At 36.2% G+C, this 27,354-nt stretch overlaps 1 protein-coding gene across 3 annotated transcripts in view; it reads right to left on the reverse strand.

Annotated features, from left to right (window-relative positions):
• The window catches only part of LRBA (LPS responsive beige-like anchor protein), a 400,324-nt gene that overhangs the window by 287,667 nt on the left and 85,303 nt on the right, over positions 1-27,354 (reverse strand). For 2 of the 3 annotated variants that reach the window (XM_027652781.1, XM_027652783.1), the window contains 9 exons: positions 26,990-27,170; positions 25,593-25,720; positions 25,104-25,211; positions 22,453-22,624; positions 21,391-21,835; positions 11,587-11,720; positions 2,904-2,982; positions 2,497-2,630; positions 211-272 (listed from right to left, as the gene is read on the reverse strand). In XM_027652781.1, the coding sequence (XP_027508582.1) occupies positions 211-272; positions 2,497-2,630; positions 2,904-2,982; positions 11,587-11,720; positions 21,391-21,835; positions 22,453-22,624; positions 25,104-25,211; positions 25,593-25,720; positions 26,990-27,170 (1,443 nt within the window). The remainder of the gene's footprint in view (positions 1-210; positions 273-2,496; positions 2,631-2,903; positions 2,983-11,586; positions 11,721-21,390; positions 21,836-22,452; positions 22,625-25,103; positions 25,212-25,592; positions 25,721-26,989; positions 27,171-27,354) is intronic. The other variant, XM_027652782.1, reaches the window with a different exon arrangement.

Here is a 27,354-nt window from a genome sequence, read left to right on the forward strand (position 1 = left end):
TCACTAGTAAGGTAACATAAAACCATTCATATCTTCTCTCTTGAACTGAATAGACACAATTACTATGATTTTGTTTTTAATCAAAAGGCCTTGTACATTATCTCTCTACATATTTATATAAGCTTAAAGTCAAATTTAAAGTCGAATTTTAACTGTAATTTCCATTGTGTTCAAAGACAGCACTTTCAGACATTGCTACTTAAATCTCACCTGAGAGCAAAGAAGCATCACCAGCTCCACAACTGAACTGCTAGATTTCATGCATACAAGACCTACAAAAAGAAAAAAGTATACACAAATGCATGTTTATATGGCACCAGCTACTAACACAAACTGTTTTGAAGTTCAATAGATTAGAAGCATTTTGACAAAGGAAAACTGAAATTTTCATACCACTAACAGCAATACAGCTAATAGTAATACATTACCTCCATTATTCACGTAAATGTTTGTATGTCAAAATGATCAGAAGTGTGGTTAACATATGTTATATTAATCCACTGTATCTACATTTTGCTATTTCTTGAAGGATTGGATCATTATATATGCAGAGAAGGGAAATGGCTTTATGACCTTTGCTTTCTCCATTGCGCGTTCTCCTTTCAGCCCCCAGCTATCAATCAAGTTTCCATTTTGTTTCATGGCAGCAGACATCCCAAACACTCTTATTAGTACTTTGACCCTTAACCCCACACTAAACCTTAGCAGAAGTGCAAGCAGTAACCTATTATATATATTTTCAATTGTTTATAAACTAATTTGACTATTATTATTATTATTATTTGGGTTCGCATTTTGTTTGGTGTTTTTCTATAACTGAGTTTTAGGCCCAAAAATTGGTTTCATGTGTTTATTTTTGTCTAGACAGTTCATACACCCGCAATAATTATCCTCCTTTTTTTTTTTTTGGTCACCCAATCTATGAAATACTCATTTATCTGAGTATATAACCTATACTACAGTCAAAATACTTTGAAACAAGATTATCTTTTATCTTCAGAGAAGAAAAAATGTAACTAAATAGGATATTTACTTCTCTGGCAAATAGAGTTTTGAGGAAAATCACTTTTCTGTTTTTTCTTATTAAATGAATGAAATAATTTTCTTCACAAGGCAGCTTCCATTAAAATGTTTATCAGCTAAGGTGATGCTCACGTGTATGAACAGAAGCAGAATCCCAACTACTTGAGTCTCACAGAAGGCAATTCATACACTTCTTCCTTCCATTTCTTCCTACCCAAACCAGTAAGCAAGCTAAACTCCTAAACTAAACACCTTTAGTTTCAGTGAAGTTTAATGAACTCTTGATTTTGATATCAGCACTCTTTAGGAAAATGCTTGACTGTGTTTGATACTCCAACTGTGTTTCTGCCAATGTTAACCATATTCAGCACTACATACAGGATGACTGTCCTAATTCAAGAAATAATTAGTTCCAAAAATGTTTTTAAGTGGAACTTTAATTCCCTAGGAAGAAACTAACTGTAGTAGCACAAATACAGTTCACGTGCCAGTTATCAGCTCAAGTTAAGCAACCATGAGATTCTACTATGAGTGCACTTTTCACTGGAAGCTCCAACAAGCTCTGGCTCTAATTCAACTCACCTTTTTAACTGGACAAAACGTGCAACTTTCTTTCTAAAAATCAGTGGACAAAGCATATGATATAGCCAAACTATGAGAAAACTGAAAAGCTGGTGTCACTACTAAAGTCACAGTGTTCCAACAGATAACGACTTTTTAAACTGAGGACGTTAATGTCTGCATTGCAGAACTGAGTCTCATTCTTAAACAGAGAAATCCACCTGTAGAAAAGGCCATCATCTCAGTCTCAATCATTTTATGGCACTCTTCACAATGAAAGGCCATGATCAGTGCTGTGCACATGAATCTTTATCTTCTCAGAAGTACCAGAGAATTATTCTCAATACTGACAACGTATTTCTCTTACCTGTATGGCTGCCTTCCAGTTGGAAACCAGAAAGGTAGAAGCAGACTAACATGCAAGAAATGGACCAGAACATGCTCTACTGACTTAGTTCCCAAGAAGCCTTCCGCTATAACATCCCACTAAAAATGCAAGTCTTTGTGCTTAACTTTCTACATTAAACACTTTAGTTTGCAAAAAAGTGCTGACCATGACATCAATTTTTTTTTAAGGTTCACAAAACATATTTCATACACCAGCTTGTACAAGACAATCTGCTGGAAGAGTTGGAAAACTAACAAAGAGACAACTGTAGTTGGTCTCTCATAATGAGGCACACGAAATTTAAGATGAGATGGACACAAAGAGGTTACAGAGATAGTAAAAATGAGGAGGCAATGACAATGACTTCAGATGACTAAAGACAGAAGGGACAGGAGGCAAAGCAATCCAGTGGATAGCTCTGTTTGGAAAGGAAGGAAGATATCTCCTAAACAAAGAAATCTTGAGTCTCCAAAGTAAACCAAAGCACACATCTAAAAAAACCTCTTTTTTAAGTGGAAACTTACTTGTACCTTCTATCAGCAACTCCTGCCCGTGGCTGCCCAAAAGAGTCCGAGAAAGAAAGGGAGCAAAATCCACAAAAATCTCTCTCAGAAGTGGGGCAGCTTTTTCCAAAGCATGTTCAAGCCTGTCTGTAATACTAGTAAAGAGATACATGTGATTAGAAACAGGAGAAAGAAGCTACTGAAATTTTGTAAAAACTAATATAGATTTTGACAATGTTAAGTGATATGTGATATACATTTATAAGAAGGAATTAATAATCTGTCGCTCAGTATTTTCCCAAACCCTCATTATGTATTGAATGTCAGCAAAAGAACATTCTTAAGTTATGTGGGAAAATAATATCAACTGTAATATCAAAAATGTGAGCCACAGCACAGCTGTTCAGATGTTCAATTGAAGAAGTTACCTCATATTTGAGACAGAATCCTCAGGCACTGAAGAAACTGTAGGAACAGATGGCAATTTTGAATTAGATGATCCCTTTCCTACAAGAGAAAGTAATAATAAACAAATCATATAAAAGAATTACATGAGATATCTTGCTTTTCAAGTGTTGTGTGAGGACTAGGTAAAAACCTTTCACCTCTTTGTACCTCAAATGTTTTCTTCCATAAGTCATATTTATTTGCATTCATATATACCAGATATGCCATGGTAAGCTTTTTAAATGCTGCTCTAGTACAAATAGAAGTGTTGTAGTTTGTTTTGTGATTCAAGGAAGTGCAGCAGTTTGTTTTGTGAACGAGGTCAGACTAGACTGCAGTGATCCCTTTTGGTCTCATAAGCCATAATTTTCTCTGAACAAATTCAGTAAAGCTACCTTAAACAGCGAATAGAAACAATGTCTTACACCTTTGATGTTCCTGTAATGTGCTAAAATATATAATAATACTAATATATAATAAGGTAAAGCCAAATGGTAAAGTTTTAAAGCATCTCTTTTGGTTACTGGAAGTGTTCATCTGATTTCAAGTAACTTGCACAGTATTTTTGTGTAAAATTAAATATATTCGTGTCAAAATCATACAGAAAACAAAATGAGTGGGTATTTTCAACAGCCTGCCTTAAATTTTTGCAACATTAGGACTCTGACAGAGAGAGTTATGATAAAATTTTCCATTGCACTGTCAGTGTCATTAGCATGATGGCAGTGGTATAACCTCATTTATGAGTTATTAACTTTGCCACATTAATTATTCAAAGGTTGATAGGGAAGACTGGGTCACTTACGTATCCTACACTTACCAAAAAAAAAAAAAAAAAAAGCAGTTGTGTTACGTCAAATTGACACTCCATGGCTCTCATCAGCACAGGAGGAATCTGTAAATATTAAATTCTGTTGTTCAGTATATAAAGAGAAATATAACCTCCATACTGCAGTATGGATTGGTATTAGCGATGATGAACAGGGGGTAAGCAAAGACAGCCAGAGACTTCACAGATATTTTCTGCCAGGACAGGAATGGTGACTCACAAATCTTACATTGCATTCCAAACTATGGAGAGGAATGAATCTTAGCAGACAGATTTCTGTGCATTTCCCAGGAGCATGACTGCTTCTAGTCCATCTGCAATCCTATCTCTTTCCACCCTTAGACCCTGTCCTATTCTCTTTCCTCTCACCTCACCGGTTTCAGATTCTTATGTTGCTGGAGAGGAGAAAAAAAAAAAAGGAAAAAAGCATGAAAGAAGAGAGTTTAATCATTTCAGTTCTCACATCTACCTTAGCAAAGACGTGACCCTTCTCAGAACTGTAACTATAGAAACACTCCTGATGGTCCCACCTACAATGGAGTGAGCTCACTTAAATGCAACCTGTCTGGAAATCAGTTCCTAAGATCTTGAAACTGTCTACCAAAATGTGTCAACTCCAACCCTTCAAAGTCTTTTAACCTGACTGAAGTGGAATAGATTTGAAAAGTGATGGCAAAGACAGATCCTTGAGATAGTGAATTTATTTCTCCTGTCAAATTTTAAACTTCTGCTCCAAAACTGGGGCACGCAGAGCTTCCTCCAAGAAATGTTGGGGTTTTGTGGTGGGTAGGGTGTGGTTTTTTGTTTTTCTATCCAGGGAAGATGTTTTTTCTAATCTTGTTTCAAAGACATCACAGAAACTAATAAAATAAACTACAGTCTCAAAATAATGAAAAGTTTTGCTCTTATTTCTTTTTCTTTCTTCACAGGCAGGAGATGTCTTTGTGATGGTGATTCACTTATGTTTTTCATAAATTCGACCTGAAGCTGTATGGGGATGATGGGATCAGAAGGAAATTGAGTGGGTCATACAGAATGAAGGATAAGAAAGTGGTGAACAAAGTGTTAGCTGAAAGCAAAGTGAAACATCAATCTTCTGGGCATCGTATCCTAAATAATTTATCTAATAAAGGTTAATCGAATATACACTCCTGAAAGTTTCAACGGTGACGGCTAGATTTTGTAAATGTTTTCATGGATATACTTCCATTTCTTTAAGATCTAGTTTTACATAGTCAAACCACCAAAAAGTATTTTGGGTATTCCCAAAGGAAAAGTTGTCAAATGATGTGCCGAAAATTAGAACAGAGCCTCCTGCACAGAAAAACAAAACAAAGCCCACATAAGGCAGGAAGTCACATGATTCAGTGGTTCCAAAGACTCCAGTTGTTTGTCAGATACTTAACAGCTTTTCTAACTAAACCTTTTAAAAATTAAGATTTTAAAACAATTATTTCATTTTTCACAATAACCTTTATTCAAATAATTTTACTAGAACTCCCAGCTTTCTCCCTAAAGCCCAACACCCCTATTCTCATGTAACAAGGCCCCTCTAGCTTAAAAACATTCTGAAGCCCACATGCCCAGTAGTGGTTTTACACCTACACTGTCCACAAGGGGAAATCAGCACATTGGTCTGGCTAGTTCAACACAACACCAAACTGAAATGGAATCTAAAGCCTTCAAAATAAGAAAGTCCTCTCAATACACAGACTGTGCCTGCAGAATGTCTTGTTATGTAAATGCTCAAATGCTTTTTATTACATCTAAAATCTGTGACCAGTAATCCACTACTCATTGGGTATGGTTATAAAGTCAATTGTATATAACTAAAATCCCACCCTATTAAATCCAAGGATCATTTTATCAGTATAAAATAAGACTTGACAGTGCAGCATAATAGTGTGAGTTTTACAATTAAATGAGATGAAAATATTTCTATACAATATTTAGGTCATCAGCAAAATAATCGAGGGAAAAAAATAGGAAAAAAGATCAAGGGAAACATCTGCAAGGACAATGAAAGGGCATAATAGCCATCATGAGGCTAATAAAGAGACATACACTCAGTCTAGGGTAACTTGGGTTTTTTGTTGTTTGTTTTATTTTTGGGGATGGGTTGGGTTTTTTTTCGTTTTCCATTTTTTCAACACACTGGTAAAAATAGTTTGAGTGGGAGGTAGAGGAAATCACTGACAACACAGGACATGATTGTTTTTTTCTTCTAGAAACAAAAACAAACTCTGCGAAACAGATCATGCACAAATGTAAAACTATGAAATTTTAGGTTAAACCAACTTTTAAATATAGACATAACAGAAAAAGCACTGATCATTTGAATTTGACAACAGCCTAAGGCAGGCATCTACATAAACTGATGTTCTTTTTTGAAGATTACAAAAAAATATTTATGGTCTGAATCTCTTCAGGCTTATCAACACCTAAGTCCACATTCCAAACTCAGATATATTTCACTAAAAGAGGTGAATCTCAGATTTATTGCAGCTGAGAATTTCAGTGGTTTTTTCAATAGGATTAGACATAGTGATTTCTGCATGCAAATTTTGGTTTGTGGAAGTACTTTTTTACTTTATTCAACTCAGAGGTGGCTTTTCATTCTACTTTTTCTGCCTTTATTGAAAAAAATGAAAATACTTCAGTAGCATATTTTCATCCACAACACACATGTGGGTAAGTGCAGTAGCTGCTTCAAACATGTGGAACTAAACTGACTTATCTCTTCCTTATCCTTTCACTGATAAACTGGCTCCTTCAAACTGACAGTTTTACAGACATTTGCAAGAACATAAAAGAAAATGCAAATAGATCATCTGTCTAGCACCCTTACAGTGAAGCCTTATTGTTTATTCAAGGTCCCCAAGGGTCTAAACAAATAAGTGTCTCTAGCAATAAAATATTATTAAAGAAACTCCTTGTGCAAGACCCTTACACTTTTACATATACACTGACAAAGTAGATTTGGCAATACACAAGCATGAGGATATACTTTACTCTGTGAGAACAGAGATGAGGTAAAAAGAACAGGAGTTGAATTAAATAACCATACCCCTTAATTTTGTACAACAGACCTACCATACACTGATGCCCTTTGTGGAAGAGGTATCCAGTAAAATAATGAGCTTATTCAAAAATACACTTCCAGGGCTGGAAGTGCACAATGCAAGACTACAATGAAAGGTTTTACAAGCTAATATAAAGGATCTGTTACATAAACACATCTGTAGGCTAAAACAAAACAGACTTCATGAAACAATGGTGAAAACTTCTCTTAAGAGAAGTGGCTTTAAAACAGTTTTTTTTACTGGCACAATAGTAAGCCATTTCCATTGCATATCATCAGCATCTGAGATTTTTATAAGTGTCATTTTGCTTCAGTAACTAGCCTTCAACTACTGTCACTGTAAAGTTGGAATTCTCTTTGAAAGAGCTACTATAATCCAGTGAATTTCTTGAATAACCTCAACACTGATGGTAACTCACTTCACACTCATTTTTCTTACTTTAGCTTGTCTCCTGCTAATGTATTTTATTGCAAGACTTCAAGTTCATTTTCACCTGTGTATAAAAATCAATAAATACCATTCATCTTTGCAAAACAAGCCAACTTGTTTAGAGAAAATTTACATTTTTCTATATCCAGAACAAGCATTCAGGAGTCACAACTCCATTTTTATCTCCTGTTACTGCTTATCCCTGCATTTCTTCCAAGCATCCACCTCCTTTTTCACCTCAGCCTTTGACATGGACTCGTTTATGACTTCACACTATGGGGAACAGCCCCTGTGTCTTCCCAGGAGAAGCAAAAATCCTGTGGGCAACTCTGTGTGGCTCAGAGGCAAAACAAGTGAAACTCAAAGAATTTCAAGTAGGAAGTGGAGGAAACAGGCAACAGAAAATGAGCAGAAGTCCTCAGTGTTTTCTACATTCAGAGCATCAGTAAGGACAAGAGGCAATTCACTCCTGCTTCCCACAGACTTATCATACACTCTCTTCATAGAAGTTGTATTTGAACAACCATTTGCAAACTGAATGGTGAAAGGCTGAGTTCTTTAGAGTGAAGCAGTAATAAAACACGTGAAATCCTTCAAGTACATAAACAGAGAAACTCAGAGCACCAGAGAAAACACTGGGAGTGCAAACTGCAAAACAATTTAAAAAATTCACACCACTTCAGAACATTACAGCTGTAAATGAAACATTTAAAGCTCAGGCAACTCAGCTAAGTCCTACCTATCCAAATATTAGTCCTGTCTTAGCAGTAGCCCTTCCTGGACATGGCATGTGCAGGAAAATCTCACATTCAGCCTATGAGACAATCCAAGGAAGAAACAACTCAAGTGAATTCCCCCTTCTTAGATTACTATTAGTAAATAGGTTAGTTTGCTCAATACCACCCTCTGTAAGAGACAATAAATGATTGGTTCAACATGGGCCACCAAGCTTTATTTTCTCCATGCATTTCCAAGATATTTCAACAATTGGACTAGCAATTCCAGCAAACCAACAACCCAAATACCAGCCATCAGCAACATACTGACAGCAAAGTTCAGACCACAAGGGGCACATTTGTATTTCTGTGCTGTGAAATACTCTGCAGCTTGAATGAGTAAAGGTGAAGGAACTTCTGCAAAAAGGCCAGGTTGTCTGAGGTCAAAACATGTTTTCACCCTCTTTCAAAGTATCAGAGGAACAGAGTGAGCTTAGACGGTTATCTTTCCAACTTGTCAATACTTTGTGTTTGGGAAGCCAGGATATGTCACATCCACGTGACAGGAGCTTAGGACCATCTCAAGCATCAAATATCTGAGATACTACAACCCTTGATCTACAGACAAGATGCAAACTTCAGGAAAAATTATGGAGAAGGAGGTTGATGAATTCTGAGCACACAAAAATGGCAATGGAGGCATCTGGAACCACATAGACTGACTGGTGTTTCAACACAAGCAATTCTGACATCACATCTACAGGTGGAGGATGCTCACATACTATATGGAACTTATTGCCAAATTGAGTGTATGTACACAGTGCAATTAGAACACTATCACCTGCTGTTTAATCCTATTTCAATGCCTGCATCTCACTTTCATCTCTGTTTCAGAGTAAATCTGCTCCAGTTTTCACAGTAAAGCATTATATGTTAATATATCATGGTTCTGTTTATCAGTTTTTAAAATTTATCAAACAAATGTATACAAAACTCACTTTAGCAAAAAAACAGATGATGCATATTTTTAAATGTAGTAATAATGTTTAATGAATAGCCTTCGTATAAAACGTGAAATAGCTCCAAATTTATATTCACTACATAGCCTCCTTAAGCTCAGCATATTTAAAAAAGGATTTAATTCATCTATTTTCTTAATTAAAGAAAGTAAACAGAATTATAATAAATGTTAGCTGAAAAAACAAGAAAGATGTATTGATTCTCTGTTGCATGAAAACGAAAATTAGTGAAAGAACATGTGATTTGAAATCAGAGGAAATTTATATATATTTTGGTTTTATAAGAAGTTTGCTTATTGCTACTTCCATCCTCAAATAAAAAAAAATAAATTAAGGCCTTATACAGAACTTCATGTCAAACTTAATGTGTGCAATTTTACATGAGCAACATTAGATGCAAACCACTCCAACTCTGCAAAATTTTTGTTTCCGTGCCATTATTTTACCGGGGCAAAAAGGAACAGTCTCACGTTTTAATCTGTTTAAGGCATGATTTCATTTATCCCTTTACTTTTTCTTTTAATTAATTAGATTGCCAGTCTAAACATGCCTATTTTTAATCCTGATTAGTTTCTTTTTATGCGTATCAGTTCAGATTACATGTCCAATTTTTGCCAAAACTTCCAGACATGCTGGAAGTCACACAGTTACAAAGTACATTAGTATTGTTTGTTGTCTGGATTTCTCATACATTCTACAGGCACAGGAGCACCTATTTTTTTCTTCTATACGTTCCTAAAAGATTGTCTAAATCTGAAAATCAATGTTAGTCTGTTTTGTTTTTATTAAAAGTAAGTGAGTACTTGCTTCAGAAATTGTAATAATTAAGCCCTCATCTAATGGGGTAAACCAGTCAGAAGCTAACAAATTCACAATTATTTAAAACAATTTCAATGTAGGTGAGGTTTTATTATTTTTAAAACAGATTAGCTTCTCAGAGCCAATCTTCACTAAAGAATCATGACACTTCAAAAGACAGTTAATTCCCCTATTTCAAACACTATTCCTAGACTAGTACAGTGCTACCTCCTGCAGTTTTGGTGACAAAATGGATTCTCCTCTTTACAAAAAGTAGGAACATACTAGATTTCAATAGTTTTTCTTTTCCTTTTTTGCTGCTGGAACAAAAACTTTTTGATTCTCCTGAGAAACAGAATGGGCAGCTGAAGATTGGCAACAAGCATCTTCCAGACACATGAGTACTAGAGGACGTGATAACAGATCACATTTTTTTCCCCAGTCTTTGCAGTTTGGATACAAGTTCATAAAAACAGGAAGCAAGAAACTCAAACATTGAAAAAAATCACCAATAATCAGGCATAACTTGAGACTTCCTTGATTTAAGATGCAAATCAGTTCTAAGTCTTGAAATCAAACTTCATGGGCACGATTATGAGATTCTATACAGTCTTGTGACTCAAACGTGGCTAAGTAGAAAAGCATGCCTTTGACAGAGCAAGGTTAAACATCATTTATCTCATACAAGAACAACCAGAAAGACTAAGGGTTCAAAGGAACACTTGCTTATAAACAACCTACCCAATTTTGTCCCCACTGAAAAAAACTGTCCAAAGCAATTAGTTTGGCATCAACACTGAATTTGACCTCAGGCTAAAGCTATTGGAAACACTTGTATATAATTTTCAGTTCTACTTAGCACTAACACATATATCCTTAGGCAAATACCCGAGAATTTATAAATAAGCTTATACTTTACATAATTAATCTGTAAGTAGTCTTTAGAATACACCAGATTTATACTAAATACAAGTTAATATAGTATGCCTGCTTTACAAAATAGTGAGAAATCTTGAAATTATGACTCAGACATTTGCATTTGTTGCAAAGTTGGTGGTTTTCTAATACAGCACTACTTTTGTATTTTTTTTTATTTATAAACAGGTTAGTTTCTAGATTTGTGTAGCCACAGTAGCAAAATGAGGAATAATAAAATGATCTGGGGGACAAATTCTCTGAAAATACTCAAAAGTATGACTTCTTATATTCATGAACCCGTGTGATGTCACTGACAATCGGTCCAGTCTAACTTAAAGCCATGCCTATTTTCCTGGCCTTTGTTAGAGGTACAGGAACCAAATGCAGGCCTGCAAGCTGCTGTGTGAGGGTGTATGACAAAGTTTAGTCAAAGCAGTATGCAGGATAAAAATGTCTCAAAGGTCCTTTTGTCTGACTTGATAATTTAGGACATACCACACACACTGCAGTAGTTTAAAAAAAGAAAAAAAACCAAACAGAATGTAAAACAGTATCTTCCTAGATTATTGGCACATTTCCCCCCAAGAAAATACAACCAGCAATTAAGTATCAATATTCTTAATACAAGTAAGACTCATATATACACACACACACATATACACAAATCAGTAGGCAACTAATGACTTAACGTCTGAAAAACAACTGTTCTCACCATCAGCGTTTTGTGATATGGATAACTACTGAAAAAATCTCACCTTAACAAATAACATGTAAAAAAAAACTGTTTATTTGTATTCCAAGTGTATGATGAGGGAAGAAAAAGCAATAGAGGAAGGGATGATATTTAAGCTGTTTAATTTACCCTTACTTACCAGGAGATTCTCCTGACAGATCTGGGGCTTGGGCTGAATCTAAAGAAGAAACCACACTGACAGCATTTGTAGGAATACCAACTGCAGCTGTAGAAGAGGAAACGGTTGATTTCTTTGGTGGTACAACAACACTCCTAGGTGAAGACAGAAAGTTAGTAAATCATACTGTATGTGAAGGTTCACATATCATGATCCTTGTTTTTAATTCTAGCACTTATGCTTCTATGTCCCGCAAAAGTACCATTCCTTCCCTACTTTCTTTTTCCATCATCTCTTGTAACCCACTTTACCCTAAAGGACACTTCATCCTTGTTTATGGTACCACCTTTTTATGGTACACTTTAACATCTCATCCACTTCCACAAAATCCCTGACAAACAAGCATACAGTTTGAAGATCACCAGGATAAATGTCCAGCAACTGGGTTTTTCTTTTCACCTTAGTTTCCCCAAGACTTGGTTTTAAACTTCAGGCAATATTTACAAAAGATGTCACAGTATTTAAAAATAAAACATTAAGGTGAATTATCAAGACCAAAGATTGCCTTGAAGTCTACTACTGCTGGGATTCTAATGCAGAACAGAAGACTGACTGAAGAAGGATACACTGTGGCTAAAACTATCCTAACACATATCCACATGCACATACAAATGTTCACACATCTTAAAAATATGGCTATGAATTTAAGTATATCTTGTCAATCAGGTTTTATTTATATAACAAATCAAAACATTCTTTGGAGTTAAGAGAGAATCCCCATCCTTTATACAAGTTAAATGTCAGGCCTTACAGTCAGTATTAAAGACTGCATCAGAGGAAAAGATGCAAAGTGACAAGTTAGGCATGGAGATTTATCTGACATGTTACTAAGACATCTATTTATGCTATACCAATTTCAATTAAATTGTAATACTTTATTCCAAATACCTAAAAGGCCTTGTTAAGCATACGTTAAAGGCATTTTTTAATTGCAAGTTAGCTCCATAAACATGCAAAACCTCAGCTAATGAGGTAAAGAGTACAGCTGATATATAATGTACTCCCACTGCAGTGCTTACTTTTAATTACCTGGTGTTAACCATAAGCCGAAAATCTTCAACGTTCAATTTATTTAATCACATCTTTTGTTGACGGTAATATAACTACACACTGAAAGTATTCCCTTAATAGCTTTAAAAATATTCATTTTCTAAATAAAATAACTCAGAAACTTGACCTAAATTCAGGTGTGATAGCAACCGAAGAAGTTCTGTCAAATATTTCTAAAACAGTTCTTGCTAGAACTGGGGAGAGGAGGACTGACACTGCGTGACTCCCTTCTTCAGTCACAGGATGTCAGAAGATGTCACAGAAGCTAGACCATGTTACTGATTAAATCAACCCTTCTTAATGGCAGGAGTAGGCAGGCACCATACTTGGAGGCAGTACATGTCATATCATTATAAGGGTGACTGCTAATGTTAACTAGTCACTAAAAAAATAGAAGCAACAACACCTGAGCCCCAAGTCAAGATATTGTGCCTAAACCATGAATTTTCCTCTTATGTTCATGTCTGCTTCCCTGAAATATGAACAATGGACTTTAAAAAATATATATATCTTTAGACAGTTTTGTAAATTATAACTACATTACCAATTAATTTTGCATCACCCCAGTTTAAGAAGGGGATCTCTCACTCAAGATTCTGTGACATTCACCACGTGGAAATTGTTACTACTATTCTATAAAACACATTCAAACAGCTGGAAGGGGTTGGGAAATGAATACAAGTTTACTGAATACAAATTCACCTACACATAGTAAACTTTCAGACATTTCTCCAACATTCATGATACAGCACTGAAGCCCAGGTGTATTCCTTTACGGATTTTAAGTTCTTTTACTGTATAGATATCTAATTCAAGAAATACTAATCAATAATATTAAACCCCAAATCATATAGATAGATTATAAATATGTGTCTATCCAGAGGGACTCCATGAGACCTTAGTGCATGATCTGGAAAAATTTCTTTGCACACACACTAAGTTACAGAAACAATATCCTTTTGTTGCTAGCTAATACAGATACAATTATATTGGATGCAAGGTGATATGGGTGAGAGAATATTTAGTGACAAATTTTGGTGCATGTGTAGATGGAAGTTGTTAAAACACAGGTTGTGTCTGTTCAAAACATGTAATTCATGTAATTAATTTTAAATTGGAAAACATCACATGACCTTGAGGATAAAAACAAATCTTAGAGAAGCTTTCTGTTTCCAGGGCTTATAGTCCATCAGAATTCTCTCAAAACATCAAATCAGAAGGGCTGTGTCTCCTGAATGCCTACAAAGGCTACTGATCCTATTCTCTGATCCTAGAGCCCCAGGAACTAGGAAACAGGTTGCACTATAGGTTGTAAAGAACAAGCCAGAAGCAAACCTTAACAAAAAAAAATAAATGGCTGAATTTTGACTTATATATTAGAAAAAACTCCTTTTAGATAAAAATCAAGAAATGAACATGCTGGAAAGATCAAGAAGGAGTTTTAGAACAGGAGTACGTTTTAACACTACTAGAAGCAGCTCCTCACAAGGCTCTGGAACTGCATGGGAGCAAGGAAGACGTGTGCAGACAGAGCTGTTACCTTAACACTGTTCCTCTGCAGCTGACGATGAGTGCAGACAAAAGAAATCCCAGTTACAAGAGCCTTCCATTCTCTGTGCTGTTTCTGACAAAACACTACACATTATCACTCCTTCATGTAAACTCCTACTGACCTTCAGCATTCTTAAGTGTAGTTGCACTGAGGGAGTAGTTTCAGCGAGTTGTCAGACTCTCTCCAGCTACCCAAGGAAAGGTGCATTCAAGCAAAGGAATAAGGACCTTTTTTTTTTCCCCCTAGGCTGCAACAGACAGCAGTAAATGACCACAACAGTCCCTTTTGCCTTTTAAGGTCTTTTGTATACCTTCTCACCTTCAAATCTGCAGAAGTTTGGGAATACAAGTACAGTTGCTACTTTCACCTTCAGTAACTTACTTTCCAGGAAGTACATTGAAAAAAAAAAAGGAACTATATATATTATAACACTTCCAATATAGCTTTCAGAATCTAGCAATGGCATTCACTACAAGGACAATACTCTGACTACTAGTACCAGGAAATCTGGCACTTACAGCTGCAAAGTAAAGCTGTTACCAGGCTGCCTTTGTTTTTTTTTTTAATTACCTAACATCATTCCTTTTGCTTTGATTCAAGGAATAAAAATGAATAATACATGTTTCAGACTTCGAAATGCAGAAAAACATATGCTGCTAAACAGTACATATGGGTGTGTCTGTGTACTCCAGAGTCACCACATGCTTTGAACAGGAGACAGTGATTCTCACAAAGTTTTCTGAGAAACCCAGATTGTTTACTGTATCTCACTGAAAAAGTTTTAGCTTTTAACTAAAAAAAAAAGATTTCAAAAAATCTACTTCATAAATTCAACAATAAAAAGGCCCTTTTAGATCTTGGGCCCTTGGAAGAAAACAGAGGCTTTGAACAACTCACTACAAAACTGTTTTCTAGCCTTGGACTAGTTCTGAAGAGAATTTATTTTAGATAGCGATCTGCAACAGTCAACTGAAATTATTCCTCTTTCTGAGCCAAAATAAAATAAACAGTATTTCTGGTGAGGAAAGACGGTCCCTTCCGAGAGCTGTGTCAATCTGAAGAGCACAGCCAAAAGAAATGTTGGATATTACCCAAAAACGTGATGTAAGAAATCCCCAAATTGTGAATGTACTTTGTCTTCTGCTCACTTGACACGACCCCCTGATGCAAAAAACCCCCTTAAAATAGTTCAAGAATCACAAACCAAAACATCAAAGTATCTTGGCATAATGACTTGGCAGCTGTGCATTGCTGCATTATTGGTAATGTAATATTTATTGCCTTGTATGTTCTCCTTTTCAACAGTGCAAATGACCAGTGTTACAGCTGCGGGATTTGGTTTAGGAGCTTCCATTTCCAAGCCTCCTTCAAATGTATGGAAGTTCATTTCAGCAATCACAAAGATTCATATTTACCACATACTGGTAAGCAAATTAAGATTCTGCAGCATAAACATTGGTCATATTTCTTTATTTACATTCTGAAATTCCTACGTTTTTCCTTCTTTGTGTAGCAAAACGACATTTTCTTTGAATATTTACGTGGAAATGCAACCACGTTCGAACAGAAATATTTGCCATTAACTACCAATGTTCCTTTGTGTTGTTCTTTCAGAAGATTATTTAAATGCTAATATAAGGAAAATGAATGCAACTGGCAGAAAGAATGCGAGACAGTGGAAAAATCAAGATTAAATATTGCAGTAAATAAACTCTGTGGAAAACAGTGTTTAGCCCATTATTAAATCAGGTAAATTTGTCAGAAGTGTCTTAGAAATTAATGTGCTTTCAACTTCCCTTAACTAATAAGGCATTTCCTTTTAAAGAGTACACAGATAAGGCAGTCTTTTTTTGTACCTAAACTGACAAGCATTTCTTAAAAAGTTAAATATTGCTACACACAAGAATAGAATATTCATCAATAAGTGGCTTTATAGCACATTTCCTCAGAGCTACAAAAATATTTTAAAAAGCATTTGTAAATGTGCATTAATTTCATCAGAACAACTACGTACTTAAGCAACCTCACACATGAGCAGAGATGCCTCACAGGGAAAAAAGCATCAATACATTTTACTCCTTAAGATTCACATAATCCCACCTCTTAAACTAATTCTGTATTTTTGAGTTACATTTGTATATTAAAACATCCATTATCATAATATTCAAACACAGGAAAAATAAAATAAACTAGAAAAACTGCACAAAAAAATATTCATATGGTCTACTTCAAGGAGACCTCAAGCACTGCTAAGTAAGAATGATACTTCTGAATGTCTCATTTACATGACTGTATTAGATGTTTGCCTTTTTTTCATTTAAAATCAAATATTTAAGGTTTAAAGTAAGAATTTACAGCACGTGAACTGATAAACATAGGTCAGGCATAGTGAGAACTAGCCACCATAAATACATCTTAGCCAGAAGGTCAGTGTGTTATTAGTCCCAATTATGCTGAAGTGTAAGAAGTCTTCGTGTTGCAGACAATTATTCACTGCTGAATGAGCACAGACCACTGAGCTGAACACTGACTTCCCTCACAGACAAAGGCTTACACAATAATGATCTATTCTGCCAAATTCTATAAGGATTTACTTATTGAACCTTTCCTCGGTTTCAGATCACTGATTCTTCTGTTTCAATATAAAGATAGAAAATATCTGCATGTCCTAAAATTTCAGGATTTTCCCAAGCATTTATTTTAAATGAAGTTGGCAAGTCCCCATTCCATTTGAAATATATTTCAAGTTACAAATTTTCCTTGGGTGCAAGTCAAATATTCCTAATACAACACAGGGCAGCCCAAACTGATGACCTCACTGTAATTTAAAAATATTTACATGAGCTCTGATTCCTCTTGACAGATTTATACAGATTCATTCTTAGCATTCTATTTCTAAGCACTGAAAAGCCACACAGGTGACAGTTTGTCTGTATACCTATGGGACAGTGGTTTTAACTCAAAACCAAAAGAAAACAGCCTTGGTCCAGGCTACCAAAACGATGCCCACTGCAAGCATCACTGCAAGGAGCAAAGGACCAGTAAAGAGGATCAGAGATTTATTTCCAGGTCTACTTTGTGAGGCAGGAAAGCAGTCTGCCATGTCAGTGTCCTTCTATGGGCTCTGTTGTCTGTAGATAATACCCATTGTCTTATGTCTCCCTTGAAATACCCAAGGAGAAAGGAAGAATAAGAGACTCTCAAAACCATGAGAGATCAGAGGGTGGGGGGAAGGGAAGAGAAGATATGATAGAAAGAACACAATCAATCTTGTAAGAGAACTTTAAAATCAGCTTGGCAGGGAGAAGACTTCAAATGGTTTGGCTCTTCAGCCCCTGCAGAATGTAAATTGTTGGTGTGCTGAAAGAGCTGAGCTTTTCATCACAGCACAACTGCCTTTATCTGCAGATCCCCCATTCTCATATTCTCTACCTACACCTGGTAGACTTAATCTTGTCAACAACGAGTGTATTCTTTTTGCATTTGAGGCCCAAATCAATGAAGTCTAAAATGTATTCATTCTATGTAAAAAAGGGACTTTGATGAAATTTAACCAAAACACCATAACCAACCTTTACAAAGGCACATGCATGTCACTGACTGACAAACAAGTAAACAGGCAGAGCCAAACCAAGCAGCTTATAGATGATGTTCCAAAAAGATAAACAAGCTTAGTAACATATATGTTCTGTAAGTTACAGCACAGCTGCAGATTTAAGCTCTATGGTACAAGATCACGATGTAAGAGCCTATATTTCTCTGAACCCTCAGCATCAGCTTCCTATAATGACACAGTTATTGAATGTTTCCACAATGAGCAGTAGAAGCCAGGAGAGACCAAGATTTTATTTTAAAGTGCACAGTAAAAATAGCAAGTGATAGGTTATGGGTTTTATTAAACTGAAGAGAAATGTCATCTCTCATTTCATCCCAAGCTTTGGTTATTTTTATTTCTGTTTTATTTAAATTTGTCTGCATTAGCCTGCCCTCCTTTTTCTACAAGATTACGACTAAATAAGAAAACTGCTGGTTTAGGACACACTGAAATTGGAACATTAATTCATGTCCCTATGGATCTTGGGAAAAAGCCAGTGCAAGTCTTGAACTTTATCGTGATAAACCCCTGGCACCCACTAATCACAAGATTGTATCTTCACATAAGATAAGGGGAAGACTTTTGGCATGGGAATGAACACATACACCTAGCTGTTTGCAAAGGTTTGCAACCTGGCAGCCTTTCAGTAAGGTTTCACTCACATAGCTGTTACTGTATACTCTCCAGCTATGGCTGGGAAGTTGATAATCCTTAAGATATGAGGAGAGTTTTGATTTCTGACACAGCATTCCTGAGATAAATGCAGGATCAGAGAGATGCTTTGAAATTCCCAGAGATACCCTGCTGGTAAACTGCTACATGGGAACAACTTTTAACAAAGTGCCTTTAAAAAGAAAAAAAAAAAAATTAACTCACAGAACTTGTGTTTGCCATCAAACAATATACTAAATGTAAACCAGACACAGAGTATAAGAGAGCATCCCAAAGCCTGTTTTCCCCAAAAAACTTTCACAACATAACTTCGTATTTTTGTCTACCCCAGAGATGAGCTACTATTTCCAACTCTATTCCAATTTCTTGTGAAAAGGGTGATTCTTTTTTTTATCCCTGGCACAATTACTTCCCACTGCTGTCACCAGGTGTCATTTCAGAGCATATACTTGTATTTTAAGCGGTCGCACTGCATAAAGATGCAGCCACCTTCAAGTGGCCACAAAAGTTTCCCGTCTATGTAGCTTTAAATAAGTTTCATATACACAGTTATTTTGTCTTTATAACTCATTTCTTAGCTAGTTAGCAACATGCTTTATCATATATCAACATATTTACCATAGATGCAAGATTGTGCATGTCACTACCAGATGATAACTGATTAGAGGTAAGACTTCTGCATCATTAAGTACACTTCTGTCTACCAGACATATCCACAAAAGCAAGGAAATAAAAAATTCAGGCAAAACACAGAGCCACTGACATACTGAGGTCACATGCAACTGTTGAAGGACAAAATATTTCATACTACTTCATGATCTCTTTGTATATTTATCCCCACCCACTAAACACAAAATCATTGGAAACAAATACCCTCAAGTTTTCACTGTGGAGCAGTCCAGCTACAAAAACCCTACAAAATCCCTTGCCCTCTGCTCTTCCATCCAAAAGCACAGTGCTGTCCACTGCTTCGGTCCATGCACCCCTTTCACTCCTCTGTCTATATTCCTTCATGAGACCAGCTTCCTTTCAGTAATGATGCAGTAACTATGCCTCAAGGTTAAGTAAAAGAATGGCAAGAGTTGTTACAAATGGCTGGCTCTCTGGAGATGGAAAAAGAAAAGCAGGATCCATCTGGGACTGTAGCACCAGAAAAGTAAAAGGGTAAAACAGCAAGTAGTTCAGTTTTTCAGTATCTTGCTTCATGAAGCACTCCAAAATTTAAGGGGTTTTTTTGTTGTGTTATTTGAGTGACTTTGCAACTATACAGATAAAAGAACACAAAACTGCAAGTGACTGAAGGGCTGCTATCAATGCCCAGTATTTCATTACTGTACATGTGATCAAATTAAATTGTACAGTTTCCTCTGTATGTCAGTTACCAGGACTGCAAGTGCCCCATTGTTTCCTGTCTAGTTAATTTGCTTTACACCACTTCAAATCAGATTTTCACAAGCAGATTTTCACAAGCAGCACAAACCTTCAGTTTCAACAATACCTACAGATTTACTCCTCAGTGTAACAGGCACTTCTGCATCAGATCTCCAGACAGATGTTATTTTGTGGCTGCAATCTCTATCAAGCAGCAACGAATAATAAGAATTTTATGAGAAAAAAACACTACTCACAGACTAAAACATTATGCTCTTTGACATCAACTGCCCACTTGCAGCAAAGAGCAATGAGAGGCCTCAAAGGAGAAGTGTCAAAAGCACTTGGGCAGCAGCAGGGAGAGAGGTGTGACAAGTTCTAATTCAGTGTACCCCTTCTACCAATTTCCCCCTCTGTGTCCATCCTTCTACTGCTCTCAAAACAAGTCCTCCTGTTTAGCATCACAAACAGAACACAGTATTTACTTTGAGACAAGAGCAAGCAGCCAAATGCTGGCTGGCATACACCATCTGCATCTAATCTAGCCAGACAACCACCACTGTCTCTTCCTCCACTAGTGATATGGCAATCTGAGTTGAGAAGACATGCTATGACAGCTGCATCCATACCCCTGGCAGAGCTTCACTCCTTTCTTGGGTCATCTGTTAGTTTGAACAAGGCAGCCATAGACTGCGAAGCCATCAGAGCCAGAGGAAGCTCAGGAATAAGCAGGGGATGAGATACCAGTATATTAACAAGGGATCTCCTTCCACCAGACCGACTGCAGGATTTCTGGATACGATCAAAGCTTTTCTAGAGGCAGGAATGCAAGTGTTATGGGATTTCTTTCTTTTGTTCTTTCTTTACTGTTTTGGGGAATCCTGAAGAGGTAAAAGTCAGTAGGTCTAGTAAAAGACAGTGTGGTCTACTATATTTGGGAAAAGATAAGGAGCTAATGAGACTGAGATATAGGGGACATCAAAATTATTAACAGGAAAGAGTCACTTCATTTTATTTCTGCAGACCTTTAAAACCAACTAAATATGCACAGCAGTCCTCATCTGCCACTGATACATTTAGGAAGAGAACAGGAAAGACAAAAAAACAGTTTACACCCTTAATCTTTTCTTTTACTCTTCCAATCACTTCTAGGCAATTTATTGGCCATCTTACTATATTGCTTCTGAGCTGTAACATGTATGGAGACAGGGTAGTTAAGTCTTATAAGGAGGTGCTGTTGTACCTTCAAGTACAACTCAATCACCAGTCACTTTTCTTTTCCACAGTCTTTCATAGCATGACATAGCAACCCATATAATGCAGAATATACCTTCACAAAGAACCTATGTGATGTCAGTAACTTGGTAGCCAAAGGTTCTACTTCTTGATCAAAGCATCTTGATTACTACTAAACACTAGATGACCTTGTACCTGAGTTCCGGTGAACTGAAGTGTGAGTTTTCCTGTTCCTTATAGATACCCTAAGCAAAACTAAACAGCCCAAATATTTCAGATGTCACATTACCTGTCAAAGGAATGGAACTGTACAGGCTGCTCAGCAGCTCCATCACCAAGAACTCCAAGGAAGGTCGGTGGCAGAAGAGCAGCATCCACTGCAGTCCCATCAGCAGGTGTGCTGACCAGGCTTCTCAAGATGTCCTTTACATTGACATTTTTTGCAGCTGGCACAGAAGCTGCAGGCTTACTGTCTTCAGTTCCTGTCTCACTTCCACTTCTGCCCTCCTGAGACTTATTTACTTCTAATGAGAGTGTGCACAGTACTTCACTGATTGCATCTGGACCTGCACTGACATTCAGAGATCCTGCTTCGGCAGCACCACTCGAATTGTTTGTTTGTCCTGAAGCTGCTTCCTCCCCAAGACCAGAATCCCTTCTTTGTATAGATGCTGCACTTTCTGAATCTTCAGTGGAGGCTGAAGCACCAAGAGCAGCAGACGGGTTTTCCACAACTGTTCATACCAAAAAAACAGAAAACACATTTTAAGGTCATTAATTAACAGAGCTGCATTCACCACACTGCTCCTGAAGAAGTAACAGCAACAGAAGACAAGTGAAATAACACAGCCAAAAGTGTTTCTTCTTGCCTACTTAGAGATTTAATATATTTGTAAGTATTTAATAGGAAATTTAGGAGAGAATAATTTCCTTCTAATTCCTGAGAAGTCTGAAAAATCGTAACATCCAGAAATTAAGACAAGGAAATAAAAGATATTGACACATCAGTCAAAGAATGAAAATTAACTGGAGTCTGACAATGGGAAAAAAGCTGTCAGTCTACGCTTATGCACACTTAACCTTACAAATAATGTACAGTAAAGTTTCTGCAACAAATATTCGTGAATACTTAGCTACTTCAGTGAGATTAGCCACCTCTACAAAGCATAATCAACTTACAGGGTTTTTTTCTCAGATCAGAAGAAGAAATACAAATACTGAAGCAAACTGAACACTGTAATGTTGTTTATTTCAGTGGTTACAATGCACATATTTCTGTACATTTTCACATGGACTTCTACAGAATTTTAAGTCACATTATTTTCATTTGGCCAAATAATTAACAGTTCACCTGTAGTAGGAGCCTCATTATTTTCATTCTCTGATCCCTTGCATGACTGGCTTTGGTTTGGTGGTCGTCTTTCATTCTGAGGTTCCAGTATATCTCTGTATTTTGAAACCATGAGCACAGAAATAAAATACACAACAGCCAAAGCCAAAAATTGAGCCTGTTTACTATCCTCCTGTAAAAAAAAAAAAAAAAAAAAAAAAAAGAGACACATACACAGATTTTTCCATTACAATTTCAGCAGCATGTTTATTTTTCTGTAAAGTATGCCCAGCGCTACCATAAACAGACCCAGAGTAAGCTGATATGTCAACAATGGAAGAACAATATTCTCTAGTCACAGTTTGTCTCACCTATAAAGGTAGGGAATACAGCAATTGTATTCAAGTGACACTAATACTTCCATTTTTCATTTATAAATATGACAACTTTGGCTAAGGTTGTGTGTTTTGACTATACGCTTCAAATTAGTGCAGGGACTAGGTCCCCTTTATTTACAGGTGTTTCTTCTAAGACATTTCCTCAGAAGTGCCAAGATACTAACAGCATTTGCTGTGAAGTACAACAGGCAAGCACACTCAACAAAACCATAATGTATCAATGAAGGAGGTGAAACAAAATACAGAACAAGTGTTAGGATTTAATTTCATCATCAGATAATCCAGATGGATGTAATGCACTATGTGCAATTTAAACATGAGTATGCATTTGCATTACAGCTCTAACTTTACACAGAGATTTTAAAGAAAACCTTAAAAACAAATCTTAATATGAACTATGCCATGTTCCTCCCCAGAGCTCTCAGTTGCTCCTAGTGAAGCAGAGGAAAGACCAGACATTAAGATTTAGCCTAAGCCTGTCCCCTTTGGTTGCCAAAAGAAGAAAAGTTTCATACACTTCGGGATAACAGGAGAATAGAAGAGTTGGATTTTCACTGACCAATCAGTAAGAAGAAAGGTGTTTGGGGTTTTGTACCCTCATTTACATCAAGGCTCAGGTGACAGTCAATTTTTTCCTCTGAGAAGTTCAGAGAAACTAAGTTAAACTGTAAAGCTCATTCTATCATGACTGTAAGTGCCTATTGAAGTTCCATATTCCATGAAAAACTCTTTAATAAACTATATTAGGAGAAGTTTATGAGAAGTTCTCTATTAAGAACTAGATAACGTAGCTGGATCCTATCTGTTGCACTGAAAAAATCAACCTATATTCACCTTGGCTCAACCCAAAATCTTAACTTCCAAAGGAAGGTATTAACAGTCTGGCAAAAGGCAAGGACAGTGTGAGATTAGGAGAAATTGCCTACAATGATAGGGATTATAAAGAATTTTCTTTGTAAAACAGTTTCCAACTGTACTTAATAAAATTGTGATTAGCACTACCCATTACTTTATTTTTTTCAGCAATGTTTGTAGAACTGCTTGAAATAAAGCTCATGTATCACTGTAAGTACTACTACTGGTGGTTAAGTGGATTCCATCCAAATTCCTCCTATACAGGTTCAAATTATGCCCAACCATGATTCTCTGTGCCGAATACAATGTAAGAAACTGCATGCAAAGAACACATTTAGATGCAAGTGTAAACAGCTCAGATAAAAACTATTCTGAAATAGACCTTTCAAAGTCTGCTTCTTCTCCACAGCTTAACACCTTTGCCAAAAAGCAGAGTTATGTGCATCATTTTATATTTATTGTGAAACAGAAAGCCCAGTGGATTAGATATGCAAAAAAAAAAAAAAAGGAGCTGTGTGTGTTTTGTTTTGGTGAACTTTTTTAAAGAAAAAAATGAGTTCACAAAATGTGCTTGAAGATTGCATTATTAGGATTATTTTAGTTGCCACCAGTACAGCAGGTTCAATTCCTGTTACTCTTTTGCACACTGATACCAAAGTAGGGGTTAAAAAAAGCTTGTTTCAATCAATAAACAGTGTAAAGATAAAACTCTCTATTCTAGATAGAATAAAAGTCACTGTATAAATCATTACATTTGCTAAACAGTCCTATTATTGTAAAGTAAGTTCTGGTGTCCAAGCTTGTGGCCACCAATGACTCACAGCCATTATAGCTGCCCTATTTGCTTACAGAGGTGTTTTTTTCAAGCAATCAATCTCAATTTCCTCAATATCAGCTATAAAGTTGCTGACACAGGGTAAAGATATTTTTAGTCAATTCAAGACTAAAAAACATATGCATACTTACAGCACATGCACACAAATTGGTTCCTCTGAGGGGAAGTAAACGAATTAGAGATGACCTCTAATTTCTAATTAGCTAGAAAGATACTCATTTTTCATAAACATCTTTATGATACATAGCATACATAAGCAGTTTGTCTATGTACCAAAGTGTGCAGAAGTACATAGCTGTACTAAACACAACATATTTAATATACAACAGGCAGAATTCCAGAGAATCAACTCTTAGGAAAACACCAAAGAGCGGGATCAGCAGGCAGTTGGGCTTCACCTCTCCCTCCTTCCAACCCTAAACACTACAACAGCTGCAGAGTATTATGAGCTCCTAATTACTGTGAGCAGTGCTCCCTTTTTGTATATTCAATTTAGCCAAACTGTGTAACACAAAGAAAGTGTTGAGCAAACGGATATATGCAGAAATCTAGCTACAAAGAAAACAACCTTATTTGCAACTTACTATATCTCTGAACACTACTGCTCGAAGGCGATTAATATCCATATCCTGCAGAAGCCTGTCATGGTCTCGTATTGGAGAAATGCCACCAGTCACAATGTCCACTGGACTCTATTAAAAAAAACCCAAAACCATAATTGTTCAAGGTTCTGTTTTTAAAAGCATTCCACCAAGAATCATTAAGTGTGTACCATCACCCACGGCACATCATATTGTCATAATTGGGGCACAAAGATCAGATATGCATTTCATCTTTAAAATTAAAAAAAAAAAAAATCTGGCAAATTCTTGTGACAGATTTATTTCCCTGTAAAGGCTAAACATGTAAATGTTAAATTCACATCTTAGAAAAACTATTTCAGAATTTCCAGGCTTCATACCCTTCGACTCTATTAAAATACCAGTGGTGCAAGTATAAATCTAATAACTTATCCCTCTGTGCAGAGTAATAATTACTGAATTTTGTGTTCCTGAATGTGGTCTTAAACTTGCCTTTGCTGAAGTCTTTCCTGAACCTATAAAGCCTTGCACTGTTTTCTGGTTCTTCCCAATGTCTCCAACAGGTTTCATCTGTGCATGCTGCTGACACTCCAAGCAATTTCTTACTGCTATTGCACATACTTGAAGGGAAAACAAATGTTAAGAATTATTCTGAGAAATATTATTGTCTATATTTCCCCACAGAGATGTAAAACACAATTCTGTTTATCACTTAAACTAAAAAGTTTATGCACATCAGCAAAACATTTTGCTTCAGTAAGTTTTAAATAGTTGGAAAACAGTGCTCGAAATTCTTTAATAATTTACAACTAAAAATTAATACTAAACTATTAGAACACACGTGTTGTATCTAATGCATACTTTAAAGTGAGCAAGTTATCATCCCTCATTGCAATTTTACCATGCATACAACCACGGGGTGGGTAGGGTGAAGGCAGCTGAATTTCACAGACTAGCAAGGGAGAAAGACAAGTGATACACTAGTGAAACAAATGGCAACGTTTGCTTCACAATACTCTGTTACTCTTGGACTAAATGTTCTCTGAATTCACACAATTTATTTTTTTTTTAGTTGCACAATTGTGCCCTGTTTCATCCTCTAGTATTTTTTTCAAAGGAAAAAAGAACTACCCCACCTCTATACCTGTTTGCATCCCATAAATCTTGTTCTACCTGCACAAAGTTTTATTTGCCTAGAAAGGGAGAGGAAGGCTAGTTACTGTTGAGGCTCTGAGCTGCTCTGGCACTCATGCAAATTAAACTTTTCATTACAAAAAGTCTTAGAGCATGCAACTAGCACGAATACTCTCCTCCTGGATTAACTACCTGAACCCTTTTATAATCTTGTATGTTCTTATTTCCAGAATATTTGTTACTTTCTTAGGTAATGACTCTTTTCTTTCAATCCAATTTATGCAAATTTACTGTAATAACTGGATACATCAACTGTCCAATTCGAACCCTTCAGTAATTTACATCTCTAGTTTTCACCATACCTTCACCTCCTGATCTCAGGCTTTACATGTCTTTTCTAAATACTGAAAAAGTTCACAGGTTTTCATATAGTACAAGATTACTTTCTCTTAAACTGCTATATTCTCAGCCCTGACTATATGGGGAACTCAGGTAAAAGAAATATCTTCATAGATAAAATGAAAACATGCATACACAACAGTGGGGCTACCAAACTTATTTAAACTTCTAAAGATGAATATATATGCACTGCAGTACAGTAACAGTAAAATAGTAAAAGACCTTAAGCTTTGACTAAATTTAATCTTGATTTAACAAAACAAAGGACAGGGGGAAAAAAATAAATCAATCTAACAGTTGCTAACTATTTAGTAACAGCAAGCTCCTATGCTCATTAAATGGTTTCACTTGCTTACCCAGACGAAGACACTGTCGCAGAATTCCTCCAGATGACATATTTTTCTCAGACTCAATTTCAGTGAAACCAAGAGAGCTTGCAAAAATTAGCACATCCACAAGGTTGATTAATCTCTGGAGAAATGTTAAAGATGCTTCTACTGAAAGTCCTTGAGTTGGCTCAATACTCTCCAATTCATGCTACACAGAAAAAAGTTGAAAGCAACATTTACTTCTTCACAAAGGTAACATTCCTACAACCTAAATGATGAAAAACGTGTGCTGGAAGTTCACTATCAGCCACATTCAAAAGTAATAATTAGTCATATTCTAGGAACAATCATTAGTACTGGGATTTCATCCCATTATAGACCACCGTGGGGCA

The sequence above is a fragment of the Corapipo altera genome, unplaced genomic scaffold (genome assembly GCF_003945725.1).
Source record: "Corapipo altera isolate COAL_440 unplaced genomic scaffold, ASM394572v1 69, whole genome shotgun sequence".
In the NCBI taxonomy this organism is placed as follows: Eukaryota; Metazoa; Chordata; class Aves; order Passeriformes; family Pipridae; genus Corapipo; species Corapipo altera.